This window comes from Sinohyriopsis cumingii, chromosome 1 (assembly GCF_028554795.1).
Source record: "Sinohyriopsis cumingii isolate HCF-2022 chromosome 1, ASM2855479v2, whole genome shotgun sequence".
Taxonomy (NCBI): Eukaryota; Metazoa; Mollusca; class Bivalvia; order Unionida; family Unionidae; genus Sinohyriopsis; species Sinohyriopsis cumingii.
In genome coordinates this window covers 78,933,811-78,954,711 of record NC_142961.1, presented here as the reverse complement: position 1 = coordinate 78,954,711, position 20,901 = coordinate 78,933,811, and the positions used below count along the sequence as shown (strand labels likewise).

The following is a 20,901-nucleotide window of genomic DNA, read 5'->3' as shown; positions in this document are numbered from 1 at the left end:
ATGATCACAGGCATTTGTCAGTTTTTCTAAACGAGCACATGCAATTACCTTAATATAAAACTCACATGGGGCACTGAACATGTGTCCAATTCATAGCTCAAAGGAATCATTAACTGTGAAAACAAAGCAGGTGCTGCATTTATACACCAGAGCTTTGGTTCCAGCATGCATTGGCAGACTGCGCAGGAAATGTCACTTATAAAATGGATCCAGGTTATGAAATAGGCAAATACAATTCAAATCAAAAACTTTATTGTATTAAACACAAACACTGTTTATGGAAAGTGCAAAATATGATACAAATACTGTTTTCTGGACCTGAATGGAGGCAACATCTTACTAGTAAACACCTGCAGTTGTCATTCTTGTTTCTTTTCTTTCTATTTATCTTTTTATTTTAAAGTTCTCTTTTTGTCAAGCAAGAAACTAGTTCATTAGCAAAAGGACCAAAACAACCCTTAATCCATTGTTTATAATTCTACCACCAAGGATAATTTGTTTGTTTTACAGCATTTATTAATCTATGCAACTCTCTGACATATTGTTAACGGAATAAAATAATTTGATTCTGATTGATAATTACAATATAGTAACATTATTGTTTGTGTCTTGAATCAAAACCAAGACCCACACCTGATTAACAACAAGGAGGGCATTTGTGTAATAATCTTGAAACTAACAATCAATCATATTTTTTATTAACCTTGTAAAGTCATTAAAAAAGAAATCATTGATAATCATCCAAAAAGCTCAACATGGTAGAGTATCTACTGAAACCTGCTGTGCATTTGTTAGTATACACATTTCTAATCTCCATGCCAGGACTCACTTTTCGAAAGCCATTGTCATTTGGTGATCTACACAAAATGGTAGAAATTTTAAAAAGAAAAAGGGACAAACCTTTCATGAAAAGTGACACAACAGATTTTAAATTATTTTAGTTATTGGTAAGTTCTTGATCACATTAAATATTTCTTGCTGAAAAAGTAAGTTCAAGTATTTTCTTGGATAATTAGGTATCACAATCCATGAATGACTAAAGTGCTTCTGTTTAATCAACACAAAACCACTGGGACTTTTATGTGAAAATGAGAAACAAAGTTTTCATAGACTGTGTCTGAAATATAAGTTCTGGAAGAAAAAAAGATAGAGTAAAACATTGTCCAAAAATTACAAAACATTAAAAATAATTTTAGCAAATAATATTTAGTATCTAAAAAATATTATCTTCATTATTGCTAAGTTCATGATCATGTGAAATATTTCTTGCTAAGTAAGTGTAAGTATTTTCCATTATATTTTGGCAAGTATTATTTAGTCTCTAAAAAACAAAACTGGTCCAAAGACATACAGAAAATATAACTATTATACTTGCATTATTCAACAAGAAGCCAGGTGTCCTTTTATTGTGTCTGAAAATGTAATTTCAGGAAAAAGAATATTGTAAACACTGTCCAAAAAATCCAATGCATCCAAATTATTTTGGCAATAAGTTCTAAAGTGTCCAAAAATGAATATAGTAATTATACTAGTATTACTAAACTTAATAAATTTCTTTTTTCTATATAAATAAAGATATTTCATGAAACTTCTAAATGTTTTAATATTAGTTAGAACTTTTATATCAAATTATGAACAAGCCTGCAAAACAGATTCAAGAATTAGAGAGGCACTACCAAATTTGTAATTTATTGGGAAACTAAAACTTATGTAATTTTACTTCCATAAATTATAGTATATTATATAATAATGATCAAGATGCTATGACACAAATTGATGACCTTATATATGTGTTATCTTTGATAAGAAATTGATGAACAGGTCAGTTGAAAAACGTCTGATGAACTGCTTGCTGTGAGAGGCATACTGGACTATCCAAGGAATTGTAAATAGTTCTTGTCATTTGAACTTTATTATGGAACTTCAATGAACACTGAGTTATTACAACTTCAATGACTTGATGTTACTCACTGAGGTATGACATAACTTTAATGACCTGACGTTACTCACTAAGTTACCACATAACTTCAATGACTTGATGTTACTCACTGAGGTATGACATAACTTTAATGACCTGACGTTACTCACTAAGTTACCACATAACTTCAATGACTTGATGTTACTCACTAAGTTACCACATAACTTCAATGACTTGATGTTACTCACTAAGTTACCACATAACTTCAATGACTTGATGTTACTCACTAAGTTACCACATAACTTCAATGACTTGATGTTACTCACTGAGGTATGTCATAACTTTAATGGCCTGATGTTACCCACTAAGTTACCACATAACTTCAATGACTTGATGTTACTCACTGAGGTACTTAACTGAATATTTGAGAGAGCTGAAATGAAAACTAAATCTTCTAATTCGAATATTCCTGGAATGTTATCAGTTAGAATGTTTGAATATTTGTCAGTCTTATGAACGCTATACAATTTATATTTTTTCTTTCTTCTTTTATCTACCTTGATATTTACTGACAACCATAATCTTGCCATACTGAAAATGCAGTGAACCCATGCACCTAAAGCTAAATAAATGACACTTTAGTGGTCTGAGGTAAATAAAATAATTGTATTACTTATTAAATATCACATGAATCGAGGTGTTATTTTCCCTGCTTAGCCTTGAACTCAGTATGGTAAAGCATTTGTTTAGATGGGCTTTATGTGAAAATGGGCAGTAACTCTCAATTACTTACTTAACTGAATATGGGGACTATCTCAAGAATTTTTCTAAAAGCTTTATTCACAATGAAAATTGCAGAAATCAACCTTCAATGTAACTTGACCAGATTGTGAAAAATTAAAGATAATTCAAATACACAGTTGATAACTTAATTATTCCTTAAGTTCAATGTGTAAAAATCAAAGTTAGACTTAATGACAGCAATACAAGTATTTAATCCCATAATGATCAAATTCAAAATTAGAGTACTTTGTTGAAAGGTTTTGCTATTAAAATATGACCCCTTTTGGAAACCATGTTATTTATGAACCTGCTGTACTACATGTTATATTTCAAAAGTGCCAAATGACAATAAATAGAAATGGTGATATTCTGTGCAACGAGACTATTCAGAATTTAGACATCATCTTGTGAGTGGATCTTTGAAGTTGTTCCCTTGAAAACAAATTCAAAATTGCATAGATTACCATTTGCCTTATTTGTTTCTTTTACAAAAGCTGCCAAACAGATTTGTAGCAATCCTTGTTTAGCACAGCCGACCTCCAAATCTGGTTGAAGGTGTCAGTACATGCTGGATAGACAAACAAATATTCAGAAACTGATTTTGAATTACAATATTCATGAAAAAGTGTTTTGATTCAGATGCTTGGTTATTCATTTCAGCTCTGTGTTATGTCACATCATGACATACGATTCTTATAAAGTGATGTTATAACACCTCAGGTGTGAATGTTATATGATATACAGATAAATGTCTTCACTACTTGTGTAAAAGTACTTGTAAGTGCTTGACCAAGGTCTCCACACAATACAAGAGACATATATGCAGGACAATGTCATTCATGACATCAACCAGAAAAATTATCTAACTGAAAACCTAACAATGTCTACAAACATCAAAGTATAACACACAACTTTGATTGCTTTGATCCTGTGATTTTCTTAGGTTTATTCTGGTTTCTGTTCACATCTGTCATTGCTCTCTCTATCATGGGGGCATCTGTAATCCCTAACCGTCTTTTTTGCACTTTGTGAAGCACTATACGGTATGTTCCTGTGATATTACTGTGTGAATTTTGATCACGTATATTTTGAATGTGATCTTCTGTAATTCCAAGGTCACAAAGAGTTTTCCTTGCCAAACGCTCTTCATCCGATAGATCAGCACCCACAGGACTAGGATTCACATTATATGGTTCAAGAGCTTCTGGAAACTCCTGACCATCCAGCCATTCTGATGTTTTGATCTCATCAATACCGAAGCGATCCTGAGGCACAGGTTTAAGTATACTGCGAATAAGAAACTGGCATCTGTCTGACACATAGGAGGGAATCGTGTAGTTTCCATCTAAGATGCATTTCTTTAGTTTTGCCACAGTATCAGCTCTGAATGGCATGATGCCAGTTACCATAAAAAATAACAAAATTCCTAAAGCCCAGACATCAACATATATGCCAATATAACTCTCATCCTTGAAAAGTTCTGGGGCTGCATAAGGTGGTGAACCACAAAATGTGTTCAGTGGATTGTCCCGTCGTGTGCTTATGCTAAAACCAAAGTCCCCAATTTTGACTAGTCGAGGCCCAGCATAGAACACATTTTCTGCCTTCATGTCTCTATGAATTATGTTTTGGCAATGCTGAAAGTGAAGAGGTAAACAATTAAGTATTGGTGCACATAGAAAAGTCCAACCCCAGCCCCCAAACTTTGAAAGAAAAACTAATCTTTTTAAACATTTTGATCTTTCAAAAACCTAAATTAGCATTCTTTACTGGGAAACTGAAAAGTGTTGATAAACTCAGGTATCAATTGATTTATCTATGCACATGATCAATCTATCTATCTTTCCATCTATCTATCTATCTTTCCATCTATCTATCTATCTTTCCATCTATCTATCTATCTAGATTACATGTCTTAAGCAGCCTTACTGGCAGTGAGAAAATTGCCTCTCAAAACAGGTGGTTCCTTAATAGAGGTTTTTTCTATAGTACAGTGGATCTTTAAATCTTACCTGTTTAAGAAAGTGACTGTTTAATATAGGTGATATTTACAACAGATCTAACTATCTATCTTTCTGTCTGTCTATTCATGGTTTTATCTATCATACAGTTAAACCTGTTTAAAGCAGATCTGCTATCTATGTTTGTCCATCCGTCTGTCTGTCTATCTATCTATCTATCTACTCTCTATCATTCAAATAAACCTGTTGAAATCAGTCATCTCTGTCTATCACAAAGTAACAACTGTTTAAAGTTGTCACTTTTATAAAGTGAAACATAGTGGCCTCCAAAGAGAGATGTCTCCCTAAGAGGTTCGTTCCTGAAAAGGCTGTTAACAACAGGTGACTGGCTGATTTCCTTATACAAGTGGCATTTAAAGGTTTTAATAATTATGCAGTGCAATATATAATTTATTCTGATATCACATTTGAAAAAAAGAAACCAATGCATAACTAATAATTTATATTGAATCCATTAATAATGACCATTTAAAAAAATTATAAACAATGTTATAGAAAGTCATAATCATAATGTTGCAACCATTGTATCATCCTTGAGTACAGGTATTAAAAATCTCAGTCTAGTCCATTAAAGGGGCCATCAATCTTCAGTCCTAAAAGAATTTCCAGGAATTTAAGATAAAACAATGTCTTCTTTTTAACTGCTGAGTGTTGAAACCATCTCTGACATTCTTGAGGGATAATATTTTCAGATTACTTGATGCGCAGATATATTGATATAAAATAAGAACCATTGTTAATAAGGTCAATCTAAACACCATTAGAAGACCTTTGGTGAAAACCACAAGCCAATATGACTATCCATGAAGGAGAATTAGTGACAAGATTTTCAACATGTTCATTGTGGCAGTTATATTGGATGTTTCTGGGGCACCATTTTCTTCTTGGACAAAACAGATATCATCAAACATTTTCTATCAAACCCACATGTCAATATGACCATCAGCTCTGGTGGAGCAGCAATAACAGGATTTTCATGATGGTCATCACTGTGACCATATTTGAGGTCAGATCAGCAATATTTTCATTCAGGTCCAGCTATATAACCTTATTAGTCTTCTGATCAATATGACCTTCCATTTAGGAGGAGCAGCAATAACAAGATTTTCAAGATGACTGCCATGGTGGCCATACTGGATGCCAGATAGGCACCACTGTCATTCAGTATTAACTAGACATAACAAGGAGTATTCTCAGTCAATGCAGTTTGTTAGGACTAATCAGTAGAACAAAGAACACAGACTATGATGTGCCCATGCATTATGCAACAGCAGATCTGAATATATCTCGTTACAGTTGGACCTGACTTTTAAGTTAAAAAGTATAGAAGAGTCTGCTCCCTTTGAGAGATCTCCACTGTTTAGTTTCAACCACCTCTCTCATTATAGTTACACGCAATAAAAACAGATGTAAAATCTGTCTATGAGATTTACTGAAACCAAAAAGTGAAGTTGTAGCAAGACAACAGCAATATGCTGCAGTGGCATCCTAACAAATCCAAATGTTAGAAGCAGATTTTAGCACTAATTCCCTCCCAAAAAGCTGCGATCAAAACAGGCATGCTTAAAAACAGATTGTCATTACATTAATTTTGACTGAACAATGGGCATGCATATATTAAGGCAATTCTTTTCTTTGTTGTCATTCTAACTGGTTTTAATGTCACTTAAAGCACATTATTGGTTATATGGTGTCAAGGACATCAGCTGACTGCTCTTCCCATGAACACACTGAGGCAGCCAACCCAGGCTGGCTCTGGTGGGTATTAATGGGTATGAAACCCACAACCACTGGATTAGTAATCTAATGCTACATTAACTGAGCTACCATGGCTCCCATATTAGGGCAGGTACATATAATACATTTAATACAGTAGTTGTGATGTGGATAAATTAAAAACATGGATGAAACAGGTCTCAATAAATGAGGCCCTGCATATTGTTCTAACTGACTCACCATATGGTCTACAGCAGCAACAATCTGAGAAAATATAATTTTGGCTTCTGGCTCAGAAAATTTTCCCTCATTGGACAGTTTATTGAAGAGCTCCCCTCCACCTGCATATTCCATCACAATGTGAAGTTTGGCCAATGTCTCTATCACCTCATACAACCGTATAATGTTGGGATGATGCAAGTTCTCCATACACGAAATCTCCCGTGAAAGAAGTCTTTGTGTTTTATCATCTAATTTTGTTTTGTCTAATATTTTGATTGCAACTTTTTCTGAAATATAGAAGATCGAAAATGTAAGTTCAGAAAATGCAGAGGCAAAATAGGTGACACAGAATGAAGACCACTTTGTCCTGTAGAAGAAACCAGAAAGGTATAAATAACTTCATTCAAAAACAAAAGGACCAAGAAAACTCACCTGACATCTACATAACAGACACATATATCAATGGTTGGACAAGAAATCTCAGTGAGCAGGATGCTTTTGCAGTAATTGTGTCCAATGCTATTGATTGCATATATTATGAAAACAAATCTTGCAAGGTTCCTCTAGTTTTTGTATCTTCATTCATATTTGATGGCACACCTGCATCACTTGTCCAATATTCAAAAGCCTCAATGCCAGGATGCTTTCTGTCAAAGTTGGTCATGAGACTTGCTGAGAAGTTGTTTTGAGATTCTGTGTAACTGTTTACCTTATTTGATGGGCCTATAAACTAGAATTTTTTCTGTCCAATTTGGTTAAATTCTGCTAAGCAGTATTTGCTCAGATGTTTTTCTATTTTTGGTAACATCAGCCATACTAGTAGTTGATGGTAGATTAGTTACAGCTTTACCAAATTAAAAGCTGTTCATTCCAGGATGCTTTCTGTCAATAGGACAAATTCTGCTGAGTGGTTTTAGAGAGTAATTAATTTAGATAATTTCCTATTTTTAGTAATGGTGGCCATATTTGATGGCAGAAAGACAACAATTACATAAATATGAAAGCCCTTAGTGCATGAAAGATTTGTCAATTTTGGTCAAATTCTGCTGTGCAGAAAAAGACAAAGCCAATTAATGTCTTTTTTTTCTTTTTTAGTAATGATAGCCTGATATCAGCGGTGAAACCATACATCTGTGCCGCATATCGATACGATTCATGATACGCAGCCTGAGATACGATATATATCAATATACATATGAACATGTTCTTTCCATCTTTGGAAGGTAGGTGATGCCCTTTCATGTATGTTGACATTCTGGTCCTATTTCCAGTATGCAGACAACAGACAGAAATATAGTTATCATATATTTATATGCAATTCTCATTGATGAGAAGATAACAACAATGCTTTCAAACAGACTACCTGTTGGTTGTAATGAGTTTTATCCAACATTTTAGGCCATTTAAAGGTAGCTCCATTTAACCCCCTATTGTTCAGTACAACATGAATGATTTGCAAATATCTTATTATCAATTTCGTGTCTCATTTAAACTTGGAAGACATTACGATGTTATCTTAAAACCAGAAGAAATAATACAATTTCTTCATGCAAAGAAAATCTCATCTAGAACAAATCCTGGCATGGGAATAAGGTTGAATATCAACAAAATCTATATTTTACATCCTGCAGATGTAAAAGACTGCTGCAGCCACAGGTATTTGTATTTGTTAGTGAAGTGGGAAATTACTGACTACAACAAGTCCAATTCTACAAATTTTTTAGCTTACACAAAGTGATAAACTTGAGAAGTCTGAAATCTGCCCCATCGCTCATTCTATACTAAGGTCATATTTTTCAAGCAGCACCTTCATTAACTGGTTAAATATCTCTGCATACAAAAGAGAAGTTCCAAATTTGTTCTCCTGTACAATTTAAGAAGAGATGATGAGATGATTTTATTTTAAGGAAGACCTATCCCTTTGTTGAACAAAAAAGAAGGCGGGGGAGAAAACGGTCATAAGTCAATATTTGTCTAAACTTCAATATTTGTATCTCTTTCTTCCTGCTCCACTTTCTTAGAGCTCTACTAAAATCAACATATTTGACAGATGTCACCTCCAGTTGTATAAGCATTAATATGTTAATTATTTCTGAGCATACTGGGCTCCTTTTCTTTGTATCAGTATTATTCTGTGCTTCTTTCTGAAGGGGCAAATACATAGCTAGCTTAGTCAGCTTGAATATATTGGGAAACTGATCTTTATGGCTGTTATGTACAATTTTCCAGAGTTCACAGATATTATCTTTTGGATACATCTGCTCCAAATTAGGATTTTTCACTAGCACAAACTTCTTTGATTAAATCAGTAGTTTCCCTTATTTTATTCAATTTATCATAACCCTGATATGGATATATGTACATATATGGTTTTGTAGCATATGATCCGCTTGGCAAAACTGATTTTAAAAAAAATGAAAATTGCATTATACTTTTAAATTGTATGTGTTTTAATTAGGCTCAGAATTCTGCCTTTGGTACATTTAATGTTGAAATACCACTGACAGGGTCATGCCATCTATATTTTTGTCCATCCAGCATGTACATCTGACTCATATTTAACACCATTTTGGATTCAAAATCACTCACTGGTACATGTATCTCCATTAACACATTCCACTAATCTGATATACTTCATAACTTTAAAAATCATTGTCATCATCACTATCATCAGCAAGTAGTTGCTGAATCAAATTGTAATGAACCACGCCAGGAATCAGACATATTGGGTTTTCTAGGTAGCCCATATTTTAAACAAGCATTTGTAAACTTTCTTCATGACTGGTTCAAACTATGCCATAATGCACAATCCTAGGCATGATGTGCTAATCAAATTTAGTTTCACAACCATTCATGTTGTGCTTGAAGAACCGAGATGTGGAATAGTTGCTACCCAAAAAAACAGATGTTGCAACAAGAACAGTTAAATACAGATTGTATATTTTGAAAAGCACAGTTTTACATGTGGGAATTATAACGAATTTCAGCAGTTTCACTCTTCTCCAAGATCGTAAATTCGTAAAAAATGTGCATGATTTGAGCATTTGAATGCCCTGACAGTATCTCCACTTAAGTACTTAACGTATCTAATGACTTTCTTGCTAAGTCTCTGTCTTGCTCTGCCAATACTATAAGATACAATTCAAAGTATAAACTTCACATGAAAGTAGTTATTATATGACAAGTAAAGTACTTCATTAAACATATGGAACACGTTTGGAACATATAGTATATGCTGAACATACCTCTGGGTTAAGATAATTAGCATCGAATGAGGGAACCAGATTGCGACCATGTCACTTTAAATTAACTTGTTGACAGTGAGTGGGTATTTTCAAATAGTCTTTTTCATTTTTATTAATAAACATGAGTACCTGCGACTGCAAATGCTGTTTCAGATGAATTATAATTTGACAGAATAACAAGGCAACTAATAATGATTATTCCTGACTGCTGAAGACTAAAATAAAATCCATCCAGTAAGTATCGTTGTGTATTGATTCTCTGTCTCTTGTATCGATGTGTGTATTATTTCAACAAAAGTATCGATATATTGACGAATCATTTCACCCCTACCAAATATGTTGGCAGATTTGCAATAATTTGCACAAATCTGAAAGACAATCATGCCAGGATGCTTTCCATTAAATTTGGTCAAATTCTGTTCAGCCATAATTTGTGAAGAAGTAATTTTTCAAGGTGTTTCTGTTTTTAGTAACAGCAGCCAAATTCGATGCTGGGACAGCATCATTGGTAGAAATTTAAAAGCTCTCCATATCATCAAATATTGCTCTCAATTGCAAAACCAGTGAGACAAATAAGATACCAGTTTTAATCTATGTATTGTCATCATCCTGGCATTGAGATCTTTCAACACAGTTTGCATTACAGTTAACCATTTTATTTGATAGGCACTGAAATCTTTCAACACAGTTTGCATTGCAGCTAACCATTTTATTTGATAGGCACTGAGAATTTTCAACACAGTTTGCATTGCAGTTAACCATTTTATTTGATAGGCACTGAAATCTTTCAACACAGTTTGCATTGCAGCTAACCATTTTATTTGATAGGCACTGAAAACTTTCAACACAGTTTGCACCGCAGCTAACCATTTTATTTGATAGGCATTGAGAATTTTCAACACAGTTTGCATTGCAGCTAACCATTTTATTTGATAGGCATTGAGAACTTTCAACACAGTTTGCATTGCAGCTAACCATTTTATTTGATAGGCATTGAGAACTTTCAGCACAGTTTGCATTGCAGTTAACCATTTTATTTGATAGGCATTGAAAACTTTCAACACAGTTTGCATTGCAGTTAACAATTATATTTGACAGACATTGAGAACTTTCAACACAGTTCGCATTGCAGCTAACCATTTTATTTGATAGACACTGAACTTTCAGCACAGTTTGCATTGCCGTTAACTATATTATTTGATAGGCATTGAGAACTTTCAACACAGTTTGTATTGCAGTTAACCATTTAATTTGATAGGCATTGAGAACTTTCAACACAGTTTGCATTGCAGTTAACGATTTTATTTGATAGGCGTTGAGAACCTTCAGCACAGTTTGCATTGTAGCTAACAATTTTATTTGATAGGCATTGAGAACTTTCAACACAGTTTGCATTGCAGCGAACAATTTTATCTGATAGGCATTGAGAACTTTCAACACAGTTTGCATTGCAGTTAACCATTTAATTTGATAGGCGTTGAGAACCTTCAGCACAGTTTGCATTGCAGCTAACCATTTTATTTGATAGGCATTGCGAACTTTCAACACAGTTTGAGTTTGCATTGCAGCGAACAATTTTATCTGATAGGCATTGAAAACTTTCAACACAGTTTGCATTGCAGCGAACAATTTTATCTGATAGGCATTGAAAACTTTCAACACAGTTTGCATTGCAGTTAACAATTATATTTGACAGACATTGAGAACTTTCAACACAGTTCGCATTGCAGCTAACCATTTTATTTGATAGACACTGAGAACTTTCAGCACAGTTTGCATTGCCGTTAACTATATTATTTGATAGGCATTGAGAACTTTCAACACAGTTTGTATTGCAGTTAACCATTTAATTTGATAGGCATTGAGAACTTTCAACACAGTTTGCATTGCAGTTAACCATTTAATTTGATAGGCGTTGAGAACCTTCAGCACAGTTTGCATTGCAGTTAACCATTTTATTTGATAGGCATTGAGAACCTTCAGCACAGTTTGCATTGCAGCTAACCATTTAATTTGATAGGCATTGAGAACTTTCAACACAGTTTGCATTGCAGTTAACCATTTAATTTGATAGGCGTTGAGAACCTTCAGCACAGTTTGCATTGCAGCTAACCATTTTATTTGATAGGCATTGAGAACTTTCAACACAGTTTGAGTTTGCATTGCAGCGAACAATTTTATCTGATAGGCATTGAGAACTTTCAACGCAGTTTGCATTGTTGTTAACCATTTTATTTGATAGGCATTGAGAACTTTCAACAGTTTGCATTGCAGTTAACCATTTTATTTGACAGTTAGGCTTTGAGATCTTTCAACACAGTTTGCATTGCAGTTAACCATTTTATTTGATATGTATTGAGAACTTTCAACAGTTTGCATTGCAGTTAATCATTTTATTTGATAGGCATTGAGAACTTTCAACAGTTTGCATTGCAGTTAACCATTTATTTGATAGGCACTGAGAACTTTCAACAGTTTGCATTGCAGTTAACCATTTTATTTGATAGGCATTGATAACTTTATTGCCTGACATTTTTAGGCATTACAAATTTCTCTTAATGTATGGTACTAATTTTTTTCCATAGAATGTACATTAAATTGAAATTTGTTGCAAGAACTTTGGTCTTTCTTTACTTCTAAATCATGAGAGGTTGATCTTTCCAGTCATATGCAAAATACCAGCATCCTTGATAGAGCGGTAAAGTTAGATAGGGTCATTTCTGTAATCTATTCTGCAAATCCTATGAAATAGTCAACATTATCATGAGCAAGTCAGAGTATCTTTGATGAATGTGCACACGTAAGCTTGCATTACAGAAATCAAAGCTCATGTCTGTTGTTGTTGTTGTTGAAGGGTTTAATGCCATTTGACAGCATAAGATAGGCTATACATGGTGGCCAGTATAACTGGTGGAGGAAGAACCCTGGAAAACCCCAGGAAGAACCATGACCCAATAGGAGCTATTGGGAGGCTTTCTCAAGTACCCACCTTAGCCGAGCCTGAGACTCGAACCCACACAGACAGAGGTGAGATGGCAGTGATCTGGAACAGTGAGTGCTTTAGATCACTTGGCCACTCTGGGCATCTTGCTCATGTCTATGAAAACAGTCAAGGAAATAATCTAGACTTACAGGACTAGCTTGTCTGTTCTATGTGACTAGTGATTTTCGCACATAAATATGTACAGGACTTACAGGACTAGCTCATCTGTTCTATGTGACTAGTGATTTTTGAGCATAATTATGTACAGGACTTACAGGTTTAGCTTGTCTGTTCTATGTGACTAGTGATATTTAAGCATAAATATGTACAGGACTTACAGGACTAGCTTGTCTGTTCTATGTGATTAGTGAATTTTGAGCATAAATATGTACAGGACTCACAGGTTTAGCTTGTCTATTCTATGTGACTAGTGATTTTTGAGCATAAATATGTACAGGACTTACAGGTTTAGCTTGTCTGTTCTATATGAATTGTGATAATTGAGCATAAATATGTACAGGACTTGCAGGTTTAACTTGTCTGTTCTATGTGACTAGTGATTTTTGAACATAAATATGTACAGGACTTGCAGGTTTAACTTGTCTGTTCTATGTGACTAGTGATTTTTGAACATAAATATGTATAGGACTTACAGGTTTAACTTGTCTGTTCTATGTGACTAGTGATTTCTGAGCATAAATATGTACAGAACTTACAGGACTAGCTTGTCTGTTCTATGTGACTAGTGATTTTTGAGCATAAATATGTACAGGACTTACAGGTTTAGCTTGTCTGTTCTATGTGACTAGTGATATTTGAGCAAATATTTGTACAGGACTTACTGGTTTAACTTGTCTGTTCTATGTGACTAGTGATTTTTGAGCATAAATATGTACAGGACTTACAGGACTAGCTTGTCTGTTCTATGTGACCGGGTTTTTTTTGAGCACAAATATGTAAACATTTGTGCAATTCATTGTGACAACAGTTCACATTTGCAGACTCAAGACTCTAGTTTTTAATACCTGGGGTGTACTAAAAATTAAAGCATTTCTCTATAGAGACACTCAGTGCTATCCCATCTTTATTCCCAGGATTAGCTCTTAAGGCAATTAACACTGTTTACTAATCAATGTATTCATTTTGTATTAGTGTTTCGGGCATGTGCTAATTGGCATATATTTTCAAACTTTCTGTATCTCATTTAAGAGTGTGTATCTATGTTGATGCAGACTCACTGGAATTGGAAGCTTTTCTTAAATTGCTATTTTCTTGGTTTTGGTGGATGAAGATTGCCATGTAACATTGATCTCAGCTAGTAATGTGGTGCAGCACCATGTAGACATTTATACACAAAAACTGCCCTGTGAAAATCTATCCTTTCATATACTGCAAGTCTCTGTAAATAATGCCTTTCATGCATTATCAATGGATGTATGTAAAATAATGTGTGATGCCCTTTTTTGAAGTTTATGAATCCTGTCAAGACAAGATTTTGAAAAATGTCTACATACATTTTAACAATAAAACATCATTGCAAAAATAGATACATTGTAGAATAGGATGTGAGTTTCTGTAGGTAAATAAGAACTTTCTTGATTCTGCTGAGTATGGCAATTCGGCATGACAGTGCTTTACAAAGCTTGTCAATATAGTTATTCCATTGTAAATTAATATCTACAGACACACCTACAACTTTATCATTTTTGACATTTTCTAACTGATAATTATTTATTGTTAGAGATAATGCTGGGTTCCCTAATTTGTTTAATTTTTGTGATGTTCCCAAAATCATATATTTTGGTTTACCTTCATTAATTACTATATCTATGTTATTTTGTTGTGTCCAACTTTAAATTCTAATAAGGTTTGAGTTTAATTTTCTTTGGATAAGTTCAGTATCAGAACTAGATGTATACAAACTTACATCATCTGCAAACAAATCTGTATGTGTGGATTCATTATTGAATGGTAGACCATGTACATAGAAAAGAAAGAAGAGAGGGCCTAAAACAGAGCCTTGAGGGACACTGAAAAATTAGTGCAAGTTTGTGAGCTAATATTATTGCCAATGGTTACTTGCTGAGACTTTTGATTCAGGTATGATCTAAACTAATTTAAGAATGACCTAGAATGTAGCCTTATTTTCCTGGTGAGATGAAGAGAACTAAATAACTAAACCAATTTAAAGAAGAATTTGAAACCAGAAACAGTTCAACTTTTGCAGCAGAATTTCATTATGAAGAAGATCAAAGGCTTTTTAGAAGTCAAGGAAAACAATCCAACTCAAAGAACCATTATCACTTTTTTTGTAACCAAAGATCTGTTCATTTGGCGAGTTCTTTTGGCATGGGTCATATTTTGTAAATCCTGATTATGCCTTAAGAAACAGAAAGTATTTGTTTCAAAATATTCAAATACCTGCATATCTCTACAGCTTCGCAGCAACAGTGGAAAAATGAAATGATTTAAGGTCCAAGCCAAATACTGTCCACAACTGACCCATATGTAGGTTTATTATGAAAAAATTTTCAAGTAATTTGTTTCAGCCAATCAGCAAAGGTTTGTGTGTGTGTGTGTGTGTGTGTGTGTGTGTGTGTGTGTGTGTGTACCATAATTGTCATGGAAAAGAAAGTAAATTTCGGAACCTACTTTTCCTATTCATCGACTTTAATTGTCATCACCTTTTGAGAGACCAAGTGGTCACTTTCAACAATAATGAAATCCCATGCTAAATATTTTATAAATTAGCAAAAGAAAATGTTTCCTCAACCATCTGTATCATGGTATATAAAAAAGAGAAAACAAAATTAGTTAACAGTAGTGAAATGGATGAAACTTATGACAAAGCAACAGAAAAAAAACATAATTATGAAATTACTGAAGCAGGATATAAAAAATAACACACTGACCATTTCATAGTCCAGTTCTATTTGGGCTGATGTACCCTGGTGTGACAAAATACAGACAAAAAACGGTCTGGGGTGGTATCACTGAGGTGTTATAATGTCAGGTTTCCAGACTCTATGCCTAACCGGACTGGTGACATCACTGCTAATTGCAAACAGTTTCTCGTCCCACAGCAAGTTTCCTCAAAGGAAGTAACTGCGAATTTGACCATTTTTAAAATGACACAATGGCTAATTCATGAACAGGTAGTCTCTTTGTTTCAGAATTGGTCTAATGTCGTAACATGTATTGACATCATCCAAAGTTCTTTGAATCACGAATTCTATCAGAAGACTATAAATGAGCAGGAATTGTCAACAAGTTTTCTCACACAAAATGACAAAACCCATATGGTCACAGGCAGCTAATTTTTTGTGACCTATGGATCCAGCTGGTGTGTGGTGTTATATTAAATATTTAAAAGATTGATAATTTAGCAGAAAACATTAGCATAATTTTTTAAAAGAAACCTACATATTGTTTAACTGTGCACAATAGTAGGCTTGAATCTAAAACCATTTTAATTTTAACAAAGTTGCCACAGACATGCTACTGGTTGTAAATGGAGAGATCTCACTGGACTGTATTTGTATCACAGGCACCTGCAAGGGAATTTTTCTCAAATTAAGCCATGCAGTATATTATTTTCAGTGATATATAGAGGGTATTTTTTTTCTTCCGGTGGTACCAAAAATGAAATATTTTAATGAGTGGCAAATCATCTTAAGAAAGCAGCAGGATTTGGATGACCCTATCTGTCACAGTAAATTACATTTTTATCAATTTATATTTTATTTGACCCTATCAGAAAACAATGCAAGTCCATTTCAGCAATTCATCACAATGGGTTTGTCACTGTCGTCAAGGAAGCAAGGGGAAATAACGTTTGAGAGAGATGTGAATGGCATCTGGTCAGATTTCTTTATCCAAGATTAATTTCCATGTCTGAAATGTATCGGCAGTTTCTATTTATTAGTTCTTGCTCACCAAGTATTCATTTTTGTTGCTGCATGTGTAGTGCCAGATTAAACCCTATGGAGGCCCTTAGGCAGTCAAAATCTTGGGGCCCCCTTACAAATTATCTCTTACTATGTTCTATCAATATTATTTTGATCCGTTGTCATGGGGCTCCTAGACCGGTGCCTACTCTGTCTATTTGGTAATCCGGCACTGTGCATGTGCAAATTTTGTAGGCACACACAATAAAACATAGTATGGCATGATGGGAAATCTTACATTTTCACATGTGAACATATAAGGATATATTTTTCACATGTGGAAATATAGGAATGAAAAAAATATGAAAATTATTTCTCCAATAAGCCTCAATGTTTCACACTTAGGTATATAATTAAAAAGCTTCTTCTTGCTGTATATTGCACATAGGATGTAAGTTTGATAAGACAGTTTTACTCCAAAAGTATATTAACTTGGCCAAACTTTATCATTACAGTCAACAGGAATTTTTCTCAAAACTGTGCCATGCAGACATCATTTTCACTGTTTTAAAAGTTTTGATCTTCGATAGATCATTCATATGATGTAACCATGATTTTTCATTCTAATGAATGTATACTAACTTAGCCAAACTTTAACATTACAGTCTATGTTTTGATAGAATTAGTTGTCCACATCCTATATCAACAGATATATACCTTGGAAAAGAACCCAGGTAAAATATGACTAATACCTTTCTCACCTGTTTTATGAGCCAGTTAAGAAGAATTGGTTTGTTTAGTTTTTCTTCAAAATATTTTTAAGTTTTCATTAATTTTCATTTTTAGTACAAATTTTTAGCTACATTGGATTTTCAAACCAGGTATTTTTGGGATAGCTTAATACAGTGTAATGTATTTATCAACAGCGCTATTAATGATATGATGATAAAGTTTATTAATTGTTATACCTTTCACCTTATTAATTTTATATTTTAACACCTAGACCATAGGTTTTGCTGACTGGGGGCTTGGAGCTATTTAACCTTTAAATTCTCTGTCTTTCTCCAGGGTTAGCAATAGTTCCTTTGAGGACACATAACAGGCTTATTTTGGTTATAAGAAATGACATGGTTCAGGTGTCTATACTTATATTTAATGCATGCTACATTTTATTTCATGCCAGCTAGTAGCAAGATTTTTAAAATGTTTCCATCCTGACAGGAACAGAAAAATGGAAATACTCTCCTTGTATTTTTGTTTTACATACTATAGTTTGCAGAACAAGTCTTTGGAAAGACATTTTTGTCAGTAATATCTTCCATTCATGGATTTCTTTTGTGTGTTACTAAATATACACATCAGTGCTACCTGTTGGAAGTTTGTCACCATCATTGAAGCAGAATCAAAAGAAAAACAAGTGCACCATAAACAGGACAATATACACTTGCCCCGTTTTAATTAATACTGCATGAAAGTATGACAGCTTTAAATGATCAGTCATAGCAGTCTCTGATCTTTTCCCCCCAAAAAGCAAGGAATTCCACGTCAAAAAGCAATACATTTACAAAGTTTGATTTTAAAAAAAAAAATGTGTAGACCTTAAAAAATTCCTATCATATATACTTGCTTTTAAGATCAGTCCAACTGCACAGACCCATCAGGATCTTTGTTGTTTACAGTTTGACTCAACCAGTAAGCAAGCATATACAGTAATCTGGATTTTATGATCATGAGATTCAAGCTATCTAATCATCATTTATAGACTTTCTTTCCGCAAGTCATTCTCGAAGCCTGGCACCATTATGTGATCTAAATTTAAAGTTACTTTACAAAACGCTGTTCAATTTGCATAATGACCTTGACCTTGGATCTTCAGATAATCAGATCATCTGGTCTCATAAACTGGACCTTTTCAGACTCATCAAAAGCAGTAGGCTTCTTTCTTTCATATGAAAGTCATCCACAAAGTATCATCACTGAGATGCTTTCTTGAACTTAATTTACTGTGAAGAAACCATTTTTTCTTCTTTGAATCAACATGACTTTAACCTTTGACTACATGCTACCACAAATTAATAGATTTGTTCCTTACCCAAGCTGCAAGCAAAAAAAAATGTTTGTTGACAGTGTGACATCTACAATAAAAGTTACCGCAAGGAAGCCAAAAACAGCAAGTGGATCGACAGACAGTCATCATACCAATACTTGCTCCACATTTTAATGGGCCAATAAAACTAATGTATTAGAGCAGAAAATCAATACCTTTAGTTAAAGCATGAATTCCCATTTTCACTTGTGAAAAATTGCCACTTCCCAGTTCGCCCCTGATCCTATAGAATCCAATCCTCTTCCCCAGAGTTATTTCCTTTATGTATCGCTGATCTGATGCAATATCATAAGTCAGTCTTTCATATATGCTCATCTTTTTCTCTGAACCTTCTTTTTCCTCATCATTCATGAAGGATGAGGCTGCCTCAAAACTCCTAGTTCTCCGAACCATGCCATTGGTCTCATCACTTTCTGATTTGAATCCATCCATTTTGGAATCAGTGGCAAAATCAGTCACGACTCAACGTATCCAATATATCATCACTGATGTTTGACAGTAGGCACTTACACTGTATTGTCCTACATTCTAAGCATAGATTTGGTGAATTTTAATTCCTTAATAAAAAAAAGTGATATGATCACTATATACCAGGAACTATCCACTTTGATGAGAAGCGGCATCAATAATTGTTAAGTAAAGCTTTTCCTGAAGACTACCAGGTGGAACACTCTCTCAGAAGTAAACATGATCTCGGGTCTTGAATATGGTCTGCATTAAAGTCAATGGTAGCCATTTCTACAATTTTATATGCACCTGCAAAGAAAAAGAAAAATAATACATTATATGCTGTATTTGTGTGTAAAAGGTGCTCAACAGCATACAGCACAGACTTGGACTTGATATGAGCTGTTCATTTCTTTTAATGATTTCAAGCAAACAACAGTATCATGAAGTCCACACTATTAAATTATTGAAATTTGTTGCAATCATTGTAAATTTATGCTGTGGACACAAAAGTGGATCCGTCACGGATCACTGCCATCTCACCTCTGTCTGCGTGGGTTCGAGTCTCGGGCTCGGCCAATGTGGACATGTGAGAAAGCTTGCCGGTAGCTTCTCGTGGGTCGGTGGTTCTTTCCGGGGTTTTCCCGGGTTCTTCCTCCACCATTAATACTGGCCGCCATGTATAGCCTATCTTGTGCTGAAAAATGGCGTTAAACCCTATAACAACAACAACAACACAAAAGTGGAAAATGAAGGAAAATCAGGGGTCATAACTCTAACCCAAATAATGAAAGTGAATTGTGACAATTAAATTCTTTAAAGATCTTGTCACTGTGAAGCAGCTCATTATGGTAACTTTAATTTAATCTAAAATTTCCTCAGTAATGTATGCTACAGAAACAATGGTGTGAAAGAAGAGATGATCAGGGGCCATAACTCCACTAAAAAAGATAACAGAATGCTGATAATCCAACTCATCTGAAATATTGCCAGAAAAAAAACTGCACATCAAATTCAACTAAAATTCAATAATTAAAGATTACAGAGTTTGTTCTGTTGGGCATTGGGGGTGAGACCAAAGTACTTCAGGCATGACCACAATGTCCAACATTACAAACACTATATTTTATTTATTATATACCTCCCATTTATTAATTAACACATTGTATTTAATTTGGTTTCTATAAAATCTGAGTGAATACAAATATTGCTTCAATTACTGTTATGACTGAATTGTGCATAAATAAAAAACATAGATGGACCATAGCCTTGGCCCATACTTTTTTGACGGTGGCTGCATAAATGATAAGGTCATCAAAACAATGCCTTATTTTTTTTCACTATTACATACCCAGCTTGTACTTTCTTCAGAAAATGCATTGCTTGGTAAATGTTTGACTTATTGGACATTTTCTGTGAGGCACTTACTGGGTGCTTTTATGCCCACACAGTTTCTTACTCTGTAAAATAGTGTCACGGACAGTCTATCATGGCACAGAAGGAGGTAAAATCATGTCACGTCATACCATGTATTTACATGCCATTTATTTATAGCAAATAATTCAAGCAAAA

The 20,901-nt window shown here is 34.1% G+C and overlaps 1 protein-coding gene across 4 annotated transcripts in view; it reads right to left on the bottom strand.

Moving 5' to 3' along the window:
• Positions 1-235: 235 nt before the first annotated feature.
• Positions 236-20,901, bottom strand: part of LOC149807183 (serine/threonine-protein kinase NIM1-like) — a 69,878-nt gene continuing 49,212 nt past the window's right edge. For all 4 annotated transcript variants that reach the window (XM_089963250.1, XM_089963258.1, XM_089963266.1 and 1 more), the window contains 3 exons: positions 19,038-19,638; positions 6,679-6,947; positions 236-4,338 (listed from right to left, as the gene is read on the bottom strand). In XM_089963250.1, coding sequence (XP_089819376.1) covers positions 3,595-4,338; positions 6,679-6,947; positions 19,038-19,314 — 1,290 coding nt within the window. In that variant the 5' untranslated portion in view covers positions 19,315-19,638 and the 3' untranslated portion in view covers positions 236-3,594. The remainder of the gene's footprint in view (positions 4,339-6,678; positions 6,948-19,037; positions 19,639-20,901) is intronic.